Source organism: Cnephaeus nilssonii (genome assembly GCF_951640355.1).
Source record: "Cnephaeus nilssonii genome assembly, chromosome: 17".
NCBI lineage: Eukaryota > Metazoa > Chordata > Mammalia > Chiroptera > Vespertilionidae > Cnephaeus > Cnephaeus nilssonii.
In genome coordinates, this window is record NC_137088.1 from 37,853,759 (window position 1) to 37,868,368 (window position 14,610).

The following is a 14,610-nucleotide window of genomic DNA, read 5'->3' on the forward strand; positions in this document are numbered from 1 at the left end:
CCCCTGGTTCAGAGCCAGGCACCAATGAGGTGATGCCTTTGAAAACCTGGAAAGTGCGGTGGAACCTTAATTTTATGAGACTTAAATGAGTATTGCATAAAAAAGTCACATAGGATTGGGGGATACGGGCCTAACCAATTTCTTTTCTGCAGGACTTCTCAGAGCTTTTAATGTGTCAGTGTCTATTGAAAATCTTTTAAGAGAAATACATAGCATTTCCCAAACAAATTTAACGACAGAAGCCATCCCCTCCTCTTTTTGAGGACTGAGTTTTAGATAACACAGTTGGGAAAAGCATCTGTAAAGAATATAAGATTGCTGGGGTTTTTTTTGGGGGGGAGGTGATAAGGGGGTTGATGAGGAGGTAAGACATATCCTTTCTATTGCTGCTTATTTACACTGTGAGTCCACACATGCACACATTAGACCTTATGCCCTCATCACACCTCTCAGGGCTGAAGGTGTGCAGGTGCCAACTGACAGTGCCAGGGGCTCAGTGTCTGGGGAGCCACAGGGAAGGTTCTGAGAGGGTTGACCCCAGGCCCTCACCTCAGTGGTGCCAGAGAGGGCCCCCCATCCCTTCCAGCCCAGGGCCATTTTCTTCTGTTGTCGACCACTAGCTGGCCTGGGGGCAACAGATGTCAGTGTGAACTAATCCAAGGGACACTGGGGAGCAGAGGCCCAGCTACCAAGGAGAATCCCAATAGAAACCCAATGCTATCCTGGTTGTTGGATTTGGACAAGAGAAAGCGCCAACCAGCTTGTTCCCTGTCTGTTTCTCAGGGCAGCAGCGAAATCTATTTTAGGAGCTGATCAGAACACACACGAACAAAACACAGCATTCTCCGAATGCAGCTGGAACCCTTTATTGGAGCCACCCCCTAATGCCCACAGTCCCTGGCGGCTTCCTGGGTGGCGCATGTGGACAGGTCGACCCGGGGTGGGGATAGTGCTGGTTTGTGCTGTTACAGTACATGTGATCGCAAAGACTTGCAGTAGCTGCCTCTTAGCAAACGATCTTCCCACGTGCCCAGTCCCGGGGGCATCGCGGAGGGGCGGGGGCAGAGTGGAAGGCCACTGTGTTTCTGTGGTGGGGCTCTCTTTTCTTTCTGGTTTCTCTAGACTCAGTGCTCCCGTCCTGGGGGGAAATAGCAGTCCTTACGGAGCAAGAGCTCGCCAGCAGGCCCCGTGGAGCAGTTCCGTGGGGCCAGCCTGGCCTAACTCCCCTGCCCGGCCACACCCCTCGCTTCACCTGGCTTTACACTTCCTTCCGCAGCAACACCTTGATGCTGCTGCACATCTGGCCCAGGGCGGCGAAGAGCGGGTTGCAGAAGGTGCGGATGCAGAGCGAGTAGATGTGGCTGATGCACTGGATCTCGATCAGGTAGCTCTTGATACACGGCACCACCGCCCAGATGTGGCAGAAGGAGATGCAGGCGAACAGGAAGCCCCAGAGCAGGGCCAGCGGCACACCCAGCAGCGTGGACAGCAGGCGGTAGCACCAGTACTTGGACACGGTGAAGGTGGTGTAGCTCACCTTCCACACGCCGTCGAAGCTGTAGGTGCCCACGGGCTCCGCGATCACGTCCTCGAAATCCACCTGTGGGGGCAGGAAGGGGATCCTCAATCACGGCACCCACCCGTTTCTCAAGCTTCGGTGTGTGAGCATCAGACCTCCCTGGAGGGCTCCTGACCCCGCAGGTCCCGATGGGGACTTGACCCCTCACCTTACGGGTGGGTAAGCAGGCCCGGGGAGCCGAGGGCCTTGCTTCAAGCCAAAGGTAAGTCGGAGGCAGGCCTAGAGGCATGGCTCTCAAAATTTATTATTTTATGATCCTAGGGAGTCAGACAGTCATAATCACGCTGGAAAGATTTAGGGGTGCCTGCTGATAAGATGGTGGGCAGCAAAGGTTCCAGTGGTCCCAGAGCCCATGGCGGGCAGTTGTACCACAGTGATAAGTGCTCGGGTAAGGGAAGGACAGGGGCTGTGTGCACCCACAGGAGGACAGTGAACTCAGCCTGGGGAAAGGGGAGGCTTCCTGGAGGAAGAGACATCTATCTAGGCTGATAGCTGAAGGTAGCCAGGTGGAGGGAGGGACTGTGGGCTGAGAAAGGGAGTTTAGGGCAGAAGGAGCAGGGATTGCTGGGAGCGAGGAGCAGGTGGGACAGTGTGTGCTCTCAGGGAGATGCAGGTGCTTCCCCAAGTCCAAGCCTAGACGACAGGAGTGAGGCTGGAGAGGCAGGCAGGACAGGCATCGGTGCGATGAGCAGCCTCGGAAGGCTCTGTGCAGGGAGCAGCTTGTTCTGACACTGAGGTTGGGGTGGTGGGGAGGATGCAGGTGAGACCAGCTGGGAGCCGCTGGAGAGTCCAGGCAGGACCTGGCGCCTGGTTCGGGTGGTGGGGATGAGTTAGAGGTGCACAGGTCTGAGCTATTCTAGGATCTGGCATGTGGCAAAGTGAGGCATGCCGTTCTGGCTAGTAAGGGAGTCTGGTATCTGAGAGGGGCCGAGCCCGCTGATAAGCACCTTGAGGAGAAGGCAGATTGTTTCCTTGACCTAGTCCTGCAGGGGCCTCGGATGCCCTGCCCCCATTACCCAGCCCTGCCTCTGTGGAGCTGGAACATGGGTGCCCAGAGAACCCGACCCACACATCCTACTGAAGGGTGACTCAGGCCCCATTAGGGAAGTGGGAAGATAATCTGTGGACTTAGAAAAAAGGCCGCTTCCAGCTAAGCCACTTAACTAGCCTTTCTTGAGTCCCTGCTGTGCATTAAGCTCTGTTCCAACTGCTTTCTCATATGTGATGCCATTTAGTGTCACTAAACTTTAGCTGTTTTGTCTGTAAAATGGGGTAGTGACCATCTCAGGCCATTTTAATAAAGTTGGTTGAATGAAGGCACAGACTAATCAGACTAATGGGAGGGGTCCCTGGTGGGGGCTGTTGGGGCCTGAGCTCAAAGTTCAGTCTTCCAGGGTGGGCCTGCTCCCCACTTTTGTTGGGGAGGAGAGAATTCTCTCTATGTCAGTGGTATTATTACAGTTAGTTTTCATTCTAAAATAACATAGCCATATTGCAGAAAATTAAGGGAATAGCAAAAAGAAAACAAAAGCATCTTCGATTTGTATTTCTCTGGTACTAAAAATATTATTGCTTTGGTGCTATTCTTTCCAGTGTAACCTTTTTGGGGGAGGGAGTGGACATAACCGTGTTGTACATTCAAGGTTGAGTCCTGTTTTTCTCGTATGACTGGATTCTGGGCTCCTGCATCATGTCTTTGATCCCTGAGTCCCCCAGGGACAGCTCTGGCTGAGGCTCCACGTACGGAGGCATATTAGCAGGGAGCAAAGTGTAGAGGGTGAGCTTTCAGGCAGCAGGCGATCTGGAAAAGCTGACTAGGGAATCAGAAGGGCCTGCCCCAATCCTTTTGTAAATTTTGCCCCCGGCCCTCTCTGCCTCATGAAGCCCCTTGGATAGAAGGGGAAGAACATGCATATGGTCCTCACCTCCTGGAAGGATGGCACTTCTTCCTGGAGGGCTTCCAGGAGGTGGTGGCTGGCTGGGAATTTGGGGGGCCGTGGGGTTTGGAGGCAGAGATGGAAAAGTGGTGTGCTGGATATTTGGAAAAGAAAGCCCAAGTTGGTTGGAGAATGTCTCATGGCTTTGAAGAGTGGATGGTAAGTGCTGGCATCTACATCTGGTTTATATGGGCCAAAAATCCAGTTGCTGCTCCTTAGGGGAGCTTTCAAACCCAAGGAGCTAGGGAGTAGAGGCCTGGGGGACCATTCCAGCCGTGCCCTGGGTACTCCCACCATGGCTATCGAGGGCCAGTCAAACTCATGGGCCCTGAACCTGCTGCCTGCCCCTCCTCCGCTGTGGCCAATGCCCAGCCCATGCCTCTTAGTGCCAGGGTGGCCCCTGGAGCATGCTGCAGCCCTAGGAACTTTGCCAGCAGAGGGAGGCATTTGGGCAGAGACGTGCCTCCCTGCCTGTGTCCCCACCAGCCCTCCCTCCTTCCCTCTCCCACTGAGCACCTGTGGCCTCTCCTGCCTTCTGGTGGCTGCTCCTTAGGAGGGCGCCTCCCCACTCACAGATTACCCAGCCCTGCCTAGGCCGGAGGAGGCAGGCAGGGCCCAGACTGGATCTAGGCGTCCTGACTCTAATCTGAGCACTTCACACTGCCCCAGCCAGGGTCAGACCCCGGGGTAGATGCTGCTGTCAGGGAGAGTGACTGTCCCTCTGAGGTCTGGTCCTTGTCGGTAAAGACCTGCCCAAGGCAGCGCCCCGGGCCCTTCTTCCCAGCTCCCAGCAGTCATCAATGCCCCAGCCCTGCTGCAGCCCAGCACGATTTGTCCACTTATCCCAGAATATTCCTCCACTCGACACATTTGATTGTTTGTGTCTGGCCTCTAAGAGGCAACAGAGTGGGAAGAGCCCTGACTGATGAAGTCACACTGCTAAGGTTTGAGTCCAGCTCTGCTCCTTATGGCTCTGTGACCTTCAGCAAGTGGCGTGGCTTTTCTATGCCTCATTTTCCTAAGCTTACGAAGCTTATTGGAGGATTCAGTACTTTAAAAAGATGTAAATACTGAACATTGCCTGGCACAGAACACTGATTAGGAACTGTTAGCTGTTGGTGGTTGTCACAGCGTGCTTTCAACAGGAGACGAGAGTCCCAGATCTGGGTGTGCACACCAGTGTAGTTGCTGATCTGATGAATGACTTTGGCAACTTAGCCTCTTTGATCTTCATTTTCTCATCCGTAAAATGGGTTTGCTACTTCTTACAACCTTGTTATGAGGAATAGAAATAATTTCTCATCCATCCGTTCAACTCAACAAGTATTTATTCAACATCCACTCTGCGATAGGCACACCGCCTCTTGGGCAGTGCTTAGCACGACATGTGGTAGGTGCTAGTGATAGTAATTATTTGTTCGGTTGCTCTGAAGATCCTATGAAAATATATTTAAGGGAATCTGTTGACACCCCAGATCATAAGTGCACTTCTTCAGCTTACCTAGCCATAAATGTGTGTGTGTGTGTGTGTGTGTACACGCGCACACACAGACCTCAGCCTGCGCCGATAATAAAATGGACGGGTCCTCTTTTCCCTCATTTCCTACTCACAGTAATGATCCTACCCCCAAGGATCTCTCTGTTGTGTGTCTTAATTATCATTCATTTTATTGCGGAAGCCATTGGTGCTGACATTTGCATTTCCAGTAATTGCCCTTGGGCACTATGCATGGGGCAACTGGCCTGTGAATCAGAAAATGTGCCCTCAGAGGGATGGGCTGTGCTGGGAGGAGGCAGCTGTTCCCTTCACTGGGATTAAGCATGGAGATAGCGTGCTAGTTTGGGGAGGTATTTATAAGACCCGGCTCAGGCCGCTCTATGCAGTCGTGCCAGTGTATCAGAAGCACACGGTGACTTCATTTCTTAATTCGTTTTCAGAAGCTGGAGGGGAGATGGCTGTTTTGGGAGGATGGTGGGGCGGGGGCTGGATCCATGGGCAGCTCAGTGTGCAGCTGGAGGGAGGGGCTGGAGGTGGAGGCGGAGAATGTGGCTGCTCGTTCAGTTGGTGCCCCCTTCTCTGGCATATCTATTTTTGGAACAGCAAGAGGGCCAGTTGATTAATCGGAACCAGCCAGCGCAGCCCCCGCAGTCTCAGAGGGCAGGGAAGGTGCTGGACAGCAGGGCCAGGCGTTGCTGGAGGATGCGTGGGAGGCCAGCAGCCACCTCATGTCAAAAATACCTCCCCCACATGCCCACATGATTCAGTCCTTGGGCATCCAGGGCCCTGGACACTTTGGGTAGGGTATGTGGGAAATAGCTCTAGGCGGGAGGGTAGATGTTTAGTCCCAGTCTCCACTTGACCACTGAGTGGCTACTGTGTGATTTGGGGCCTGGTGCTTTCCCTCTGGGGCCTCTGGGACTCTTTGTTTTTATTTTTTAACTCTACTAGTAGAGGACTAGGTCAAGACCCTTCTAACACAGACTCAGTTTTGGAGTCAGAAGACCCAGGGGGTGGCTTAGCTTTGCTGGGTCGTAGTTTTCTCGCTTATTGCCTTGCTCCATAAAGGGTGGTCCTCAGTCAGTGCCCCTCCACACCAGGCAGGTGCAGAAGTTGAGAGTAAGCATTTAGAAATATTCACAGCCATTTGACCCAGTAATTTTATGTCTGTTGACTCTAATCATACTAAAAATTGGAGCTTACATTGTGGATGCCTTTTATTGATTTGATTTCTCTAGTAATTAGTTTTTATTAAATTTTACAAAAGTATTGGTGTATAAACGGATTGAGAAAATAGTAATAAAAGGAACCCTCTACTGAGATAGTTTGAGAAACACTGGCCTATAAAGTAGGAAGCTAACATGAGGTGATTGCAGCAAAAACAGTTGAAAAACGGCAAAGCTTTGCTTTTTGTGTAATTGGTAATGACACTAATAGAATTCTGTACAATCTGGTATAACCATAGCAACACCCATAATTTGGCCCTGTAGATGGTGGTTTCTGGCCATGTATCATATCTAGTGTTTCACCCAGCATGTAAGGGGCGAGCAGGGGTGGAGCCCACGTTGGCCTGACATCAAGTCCTGAATTCCCTCTGCCCTGACCCTGGCCACAGTCATCGTAGGACCGGATACCGCAGCAGGAGATGAGGCCCAGAAAGTGACACAGGCCAGTTCTGAGGGCAGGAGGCGGGGTCAGGGATTCCCTGGAGCTTGAGGTCCAGAGCACCCTACAGGATGGATCTGGGTCGCCTGGCTGGGTCTTACAGGGACTTGGGTTTATGTAAAAGAGCTGTGAAGAGACTGAGATGACAGAGGCTCCAGGGCGAGAGAAAGGACCTGTCGGAAGAACCCCCACCAGCTCTCCTGAGCTCTGTCCTTTCCTCCTGCCCATCTCTTCCCATGGTCTCTCCTGCCCGGTCAGTCTCTGCCTTCAGGAAGTCGGTGCAGGTGGAAAGGAGAGCAGTAGAAATAGCCCTGGGCTGAGTTCTAGGCATGCCTGTGCCCCAGATTTTGGTGGGTGGTGAGCTAGTCTTCAAAGATGCTCCCAATTAGTCATGCCTCTCAGCATTTATGATCTTGCATAGTCTCATCCTCATTGAGTCTGGGCTTGCCCTGCAACTTGCTTAAACCACCAGAACGAGGGAGAAGGGATGCTGTGCCATTTCCAGAACTAAGCCTTAAGAAGGCTTGGCAGCCATTAGAAGTTCACTTTTATACCCTAATCTAGAGACCAGTCCATTGCTATACCCTGCTCTAGAGACTGGTGGAGAGGCCACATAAAGGGAGAGGCCCAAAACTACACGGAGATAGAGGCCCAGCCATCCCAGCATTGGAGCTAAGACCCGCCTCCCAGCCATACCCGCCAAGGCGCCAGACATATGAATGAGCCATCTTGGATGCTCCAGCTCAGTCCAGGCCCCAGGTGGTTGCAGCCCCAGCTGTCATCTGACTGCAGCTACAGGAGCTGCCCCCAGTGAGCCCTGAAGGTGGCCCAGCTGAGCCTGGTCAACCCACAGGACAATGAGAGATCATCAGATGGTGGTTGCTTTAAGCCTCAAGTTTTGGGATGATTTGTTACACAGCAGTACATAACTGATACAGTGTGTCTTTAGGGAAATCTGGTGGTAACTCTGGACTCCAGGTTTGTCTTCTAAAGGATAAAGGGGACTTATTTGCACTTGAAAATGCAAAACATTCACTGATCCTGGTTAATAAGAATTTCTGATGCCAGGTCCAAGAAATCTGCATTTTAACAAGCTCCCCAGGAAAGTGGGCCATATTTTGAAGAACTCTAGGCTAGTTGATATCCAGAAGTTCCCATCACACTAAGTTATAAACACCTCAGTGTGAGGTAGTCCAAAGTGGCCCTTCCTCGTGGTACTTGACAGAGGGCAAGGCATTTCCGAAAGGCATTGCCCACGTGGAACGACTGGCAGATTGGGTGACCTCCCATAATCCACCTTCACCCTGCCCCTTTGCCTTCTCTCCCTCCAATTCCCTTTCAGATGCTTTGTCTTAGTCCCCCTTTCTTCTGCCGTCAGAGCAGCAAAGAGGTTTCATCTGCGAGCCAGCTCGGCCTGGCTGATGGTCCAGGGCTTCCTGGGGAAGTGCCGTGACCCATTAGTCCTGTCTGCCTGGACCCCAGGGTGAGGGTGGGGGGAAGCGGGGGAGGGGCAATGCCTCTGACTTTGCCCTACATTCTTCTCAATAATTGTGGCCTTTGCTTATTTTGTTTCCTCCTCTGGGAAAGCCTGTTCTCCCCTGTCCACACTTAAAATCGTTTCCTTTTTTTTTTAAAAAAAAGCATCTGGATACCACCCTCCCCACCACCCTGAAGCTGGCTCCTGATTTTCCCAGATGAGAGTGATGTCTTCCCCTTAACCTCCCGGGCACTTCAGCTGGCACTCATTTATTGCATTTAGCAGCTCCCTGAGCACTTGTTAGTTTCCTCTCCTCTTGCTGGTCGGGTTGGCTGCTTCTTGAGAAGAAGGAAGTGCAGGTCAGTTTGCTCTCTGTCACAGCGTGTCCAGGGGGCCCACCTGGGGAGCAGAGCTTGTAGAGCTGGTCCTCTGGGTGTTTGCAGCAAAGGCTGGTGCTTGTGTGTTTTCCTGCAGGCAGGTGTGGGTTGGGGGTGGGATGGAATCTAGAGGGCTGGGCTGGGACCATGTCTGTCCCTGCCCTGTTTGAAGGGCCGACTTTTAGTGCCTAAGGAGAGAGCGGGTGGGGCCAGAAACTGAAGGGCCTGCCTGGCCCTCTGTGCTCACGTGTCACTTCACTGCGATAGCACCTGGGGCCTCATTGTGAGGGCAGGGAGAGAGCCAACCCTGAGCCCTGGGAACAACTCAGGAGGACTCAGGGTGCGGCTGGGGCCTGCAGGAATGCACGGGGAGAGGGCTGAGGCTTTGCAACGTGGGTGAAGGGAAAGGTGTCCTCACTGGCGGGCTGGAGCCCCGAGGACCATTGGCACACATTCACCCCCGTCACCCCCAGAGCCTGGCATGGGGGTCTGAGCCAGCACAGTGCCTGGCACATGGCAGGCACTCCGCAGTGATCCATGGAGTCAGTGCTCCACGAATGGTGGTGATGGTGGGAGCGGAGGGAATGGGCGTGCTTCCCAGCTCCTCAGCCCTGGGCCCGGCCCAGAATCTTGGAGACCACAGTTCAAGTCTGTTGGGCTGCACAGGTCTCCCCTCTGTCTTAGCACTTATTTCCCACCTGGGTTCAAGGGCAGCCCCAGGCCTTGCTCAGGAAGTTTGGGGAAGTTGGAGCTCTGGAAAGACTAAAGGGAGTGCCTCCCCTCTGCTGGGGGTCAGATCCACGGACACATTGGATCTATCTCCCGCTTCTCCACCCAGCCTCCATCTACACCAGGGCTCAGGACCAGAGAGGGAAAGTTTTCCCAGAATCACACAGCAAGTTAGTGTTAGGACTGCGACCAGAACTTAGGTCTCTGTACGCAGTCTTATTTCAGCAGCTTACTGTATCACTCAACCTAGGCCACGTGGAGCCTGTTACCACTCATGCAACCACCCCTGGCAGGTGCCTTCCGAGCCTTCATCTCAGCCTGTCCCTCTTACCCCTCACCCCCTTTTCTTTCTTCCTCCTTCCATCTGGTCTTCTCCCCAGGTGATGAAAGACGCCCAGGTGATCCACACTCTCCTCTCCCCCTCCTTCCTCTCTGGATTCCCTCACAGACCCTTATACCACTCTGAAGTCTGATTGAACCTATTTTGTGGTATTTGTCTGACTTGGTTTTAAGAACCCTATTCTAAATTTCAAAATGTTTTCATTTCTCACTCATGAAAAAAAACAAAAGAAAGAAAAAGTTAAATAACTACCCAAACAAGGGAATGGCCAATAACTATACCAAATAATTAGCAAGATGGTTATCTCTCTTGCTTCTCCTGGGAGAGACATTTTTCTGGGGCTCAGCCCCAGGGGAGGCTGCTTAAGCAGCTGCATCTGTGGGCCCCCGTCCCTCCTTAGGGTTATAATCTGGACCTAGAGCCTGGAAGGCTCACTCCTGGCTCAGTAGGACCTGAGAGCCTCTCTGCACTTGTCTCCTACTGCGGGTCTCCTTTGGAAACCACGTTCTCTCTTGGGGTCCTATTCTCCATCCCCAGCAGAGGGGCTGCCAGAGGGGAGCCTGGGAGTAAAACCTGGCGCTGGCTCAGTTCTCTTGTCCTGCAAGCTCCTCCAGGCTCCCACTCAGCTCACACTTATCACATCCTTGCTTTGTGCCGGGTACTGTCTGGCACTCTCAAACCCCTTGTTACGCTTAATCCTAACGGTATATTTCTGTTGCACAGAGCTGCTCTGAGATCCATGTACCTGGTGGAGGCAAATGATACTATGCTCATTTCACAGAGGAAACGCACACTCAGAAAACCTAGGTGACTTGTCCAGTGTCATCATTTTTAGTTAGAAGAGTCTGGGTTTGAAACCAGATTTGTTAAAATCAAGTCTGGGACGATTCCCTCTAGACCACACTGAGCAAACCATGACGAATACTATTTGCCATTTACCTAGAGCTCCCTTTTAGCTTGCAAAATTTGCCCCCTAATGCTCCCTTTGCAGCCTTTTCACCCTGTGCTGTAATTATCCTATCTTCACCATTAATGACATGCATATATAAATGCAATAATAGCATAGGATGAACTGTTCTGGAGTAAATGCCCTGAGTGAAGAGCCAGCCACCAACTGCCTGGAGGAGTTGGGGAAGGTTCTGGTGGAGGTGATGGTTGAGTTGGGTCTTGAAGGCTGAGCAGGGCCTTCACCATGTGGAGGTGGAGCTGGGCGCTCCTGGCACAGACACAGGAGTGGGTTCTGGTGGGTGTGGTCGGCTCCTGGCATGTGGGCTGGAAGGCGGGAGAAGGTTGGGATCAAGATTGTGTTGGGGTTTGAAAGCCGTGGGGAGGAGTTAGACTCAGCATGGGCAGTGCCCACTGAAGGATGGCAGTGCAGCGGTGCTTAGGACGGGTCCTGAGCCACACCGCGTCATTCAGTGGCCATGAGCTTTGGGCCAGTACAACTGACTTGTGGCCGGGACAACTTAAGAATTCTAAGGTTTGTATAATTTTAATTAAAATGTAAAAACTGATACTCGGTTCTAGGATTGGCAAACTTTTAAGAATGTTTGGAACAATTTGGGCATGTGAATTGATTTGGGCATTTCAACTGTACATTTTATACAATTAAATACAGAGCAAGGATTCCTGATAAAGATTTGGAGTCTAAATTGAGATGTACCCCGAGTCTAAGATACACACTGGATTTTGAAGGCAAAGAAAGACTGGGCAGTAGTTCATTGATCATTGTTTTGTATTGGTTACATGTTGCAATGATACTATTTTGGATATACTGGGTTAAATCAAAGTATGACAATCAATATCCCTTTTAAATCAAAAGTATGAAAATTAATGTCTCCTTTTCCTTTTTGAAATCATGGCTGCTAGGAAATGTACAGTTACATGGAGTGAATTATAACGGGTCACATTGTTTCTATTGGAAAGTGCTTGTCTGAAGTCTGATGCCTTCAGTAGGACCAGGAGGCCCAGCCCCCTCCTAACAGCCCTAACAGTGACTCTGATGCCGGTGGGTGGGCCCCTGCTCCCAGCAGTTCAGCTGTAGGAAGATCCCTGTGGGTACCAAGTGGAGGTTGAAGTGGGGGTGTGGGCCTGGAGGCAGCCAGGCGAGGAAAGGGGCCTGGTTCTGGCGGTGGCCGTGGGTGGGGCTGACTCCCTAAGGCTGCCCACCTGTCCCTCATCTGGGCATTTCCTTTCAGGGGCCTGGGTGCTCTCTGAGAGGCCTCTGCCCTGGCCTGGCCACTGGACCAGGGGTCAGGTGGGGGGCTGGCAGGAGTGCTGGGCATGGCCCCACACCTGGGGGCTGGACAGTGGGCAGTGCCACAGGGAGGTGGGGTAGTGAGGGCCCCGGGAGGGCCACCTGCCCTGGCAGAAGCTGCCCTCCAGGGATTAGCCCCGTGTCCACTGTGAAGACCGCAGAAATCTCCCCTGGCCTGGAGAAGAGCCCGCGTTGGCCACCTCGTCTTCATCCTGGGACGAGGGCCAGGAGCCAGTGGGAAGCGCTTCAGGGTAGTAAGGGCTCTGTGACATGCTCCCCGCCCAGTCAACGCCTGGGTCACCGGGTGTGGCTCGCTCTTGCTCTTGTTTATGTAAGGGTCCTTTGCGGGGTGTACAGGCTGGGTTTTCAGGGAGGAACTGGAGAAGACAGAGGAACCAGGTCTGTCTCCAGGGAAGCTGATTGTGTGGAACAGAGCCCTCCCGTCCAGCACCCACTGCTCTGCACACCCACACCCTCCGGGCGGCGGTGCCTGGGCAGGCCCGAGCCTACCTTCACTATGTCCTCGTTAATGTTCTTGGGGTCTCGGTTCACCAGGTCGATCTCCTTGCAGTGGATGTCCTTGACGATCTGGGCCTCCAGGTCCGTGTTCTCTTCGGCCATCATCGTGGGGCTGGGAGACCCGGGGGGAAGGACTCGGGGCAGGGACACCAGTTCAGTGTCCCCAGGCTTGTGCCCCAGCCGGCTAAATAGGCCCCACCCAGCATGCCAGCTGACAGCTGTCCCACATAGCTCCAGCCTGCCTCTCACCAAAGCCTCGGTGGCAGGCCTCCAAGCTAAAATTAAGACCGGCGCTCTGCTGGGTGGCCCAGAGCGCCTTAAAGGGGGCTGCGGCGGCACTGGGCCTCACGAGGCAGAGGGCCTGGCACCCCTGCTGCCCCGCCCACAGCTCCAGCTGGGCTGTTGGTTGCGGTCCTGGAATTTGCCCCACAGTGTCACCACCCTGTCAGCGTTTGAGCTCCTAGGGCAGTGGTGGGGCCCTGGCTCTGCCTCTTGCTGGCTGTGTGAGGTGGACACACCTCCCCTCTCTGGGCCACCGTGTGCCCACCTGTAAAATGGGCCCCTAATAATAATAATCGGGCCCTGTTTACCTTTGTTGGGAGGAGGAGACCAGCTCATGTGTGGGAAAGGGCTTCACAAAGAACTGAAATGCCGGCTGGGCGGGATTCGTGTTAGAGCAGTTCGTACCTGGCCCTGCTGTTTGGTGGCCTGGAGTAGGGCAGAGATTTTCCTCCTTCTGGGGTTTTCCCTGGACAGGGAGTTGATGGACTGTGACATGGGGGTGGGACAGGGAAGGAGACCACCAATGGGGATGCCCACCCTCCTCTGTGTTCTTGACGCCACATGGTGAGGTCCACGTTTACACTGCTCTTTGTCCTCCCCATAGTGATAGCTTCCAGGGTACTCCTGGACCGCGGGCATCACTGGGGTGCACCTCTCTTGCCTGCTCAGTTTTTATGTGTCTTCTTCCAACTCAGCCATCATTCGAAGTTTCCACAGCATGAAGAATGAAGGCTCTGTGTCCCCAGGACCAGGGTCTATGCATCCACTCATCCATCCACCTACTCACTCATTCAGGATTTGCTAACAGCGGGGCTAAGCAGATCCATCAGTCCCTGTCCCTGCCTTGAGGAACTCAGTCTAGGGGAACAGACTGATAAAAAATAAATTGTAATACAGTGCGGCAAGTGCTGCAGATCAGAGGCATTTTTACAAAGAACTTTCCTTAGAAGTTCAGAGGAGACAATGGTTCACTCTGAGGGCATCAGGGAAGGCTTCCTGGAGGAGGTGGCTTTGGAATAAGGTGTTAAGAACCAGCAGGAGATCACCACATAGAACATTTCACATAGGAAGGCTATAGACATGAGGACTAGTGTGAACTAGAAAGCTGAGGAGTGTGCAATGGCTGGAGCATGGGTTGTTTGGGGTGTAGGGTAGGAGATCAGGCTCTGCTGGGGCCGGGGTATGAAGGATCCTGAATGTCATACTAAAGAGTATGGATTTTATCTAGAGGTGCTGGGAAGCCATTGGAGACTTCAGAGCAGCAGAGGGTCTTTATCAGATTTGTGTGTGAGGAACATCACTGGCGATGGGAACTGGGTGAGGTTTGAGGCGGGAAGACTAATAAAAAAGCTGGAGGCAATAAGAGCTCTATCATAACTGTGATTGGCTACTTACTAATAATAAAGATGCTAAACAATAGTGGCTTGTACAGGGTAGGGACTTTTTCTTTCTCTCATGTAGTGCAAACAGGTAGTTCAGAACTTCTATGGGGGCCACATGGTGCCATTAGGCCCCAGACCTCCATCTTTCTGCCCTGCTGTTCTCAAAGCCACCTCAGGGGCACAGGGTAACTGCTGCTCTTCCAGCCATTGCGCCTGAGTCTAGACAAGAAGAAAGGAAAGCACAGGGAAGGAAAAGGCATCTGCCCGCTGAATCGGCTGCAGTGGAAAGCTTTCCCACTACACAACTTCTGTTTGTTTCTCGTTGGTCACCCCTCTTGGCAAAGGAGGCTAGAAATGAAGACTTTAAGCTGAGCACGTGGGCAGCCCCCACAGTGTCACTAGGGATAAACGATTGGCAACTAGAGAACTCTGCTGCCAAATCCCTGAGGAACTGCCTGGGTTTTTGTTTTTGTTTGTTTATCCTCCTGTCTGGGCCCCAGGTACTAGGGACATGTTCCATGATGTCTGGGCTGCAGCTGGAAGGTGCATCACCTCCTCCTGCAAAGCG

The 14,610-nt window shown here is 52.8% G+C and overlaps 1 protein-coding gene across 1 annotated transcript; it reads right to left on the reverse strand.

Moving 5' to 3' along the window:
• Positions 1 to 901: 901 nt before the first annotated feature.
• Positions 902 to 12,536, reverse strand: CAV3 (caveolin 3). The gene is made up of 2 exons (XM_079795706.1): positions 12,370 to 12,536; positions 902 to 1,600 (listed from the first exon to the last, which is right to left on the reverse strand). Exons 1-2 carry the CDS (start codon positions 12,481 to 12,483, stop codon positions 1,259 to 1,261), a joined length of 456 nt encoding a protein of 151 aa, XP_079651832.1. The 5' UTR covers positions 12,484 to 12,536; the 3' UTR covers positions 902 to 1,258.
• Positions 12,537 to 14,610: the final 2,074 nt, after the last annotated feature.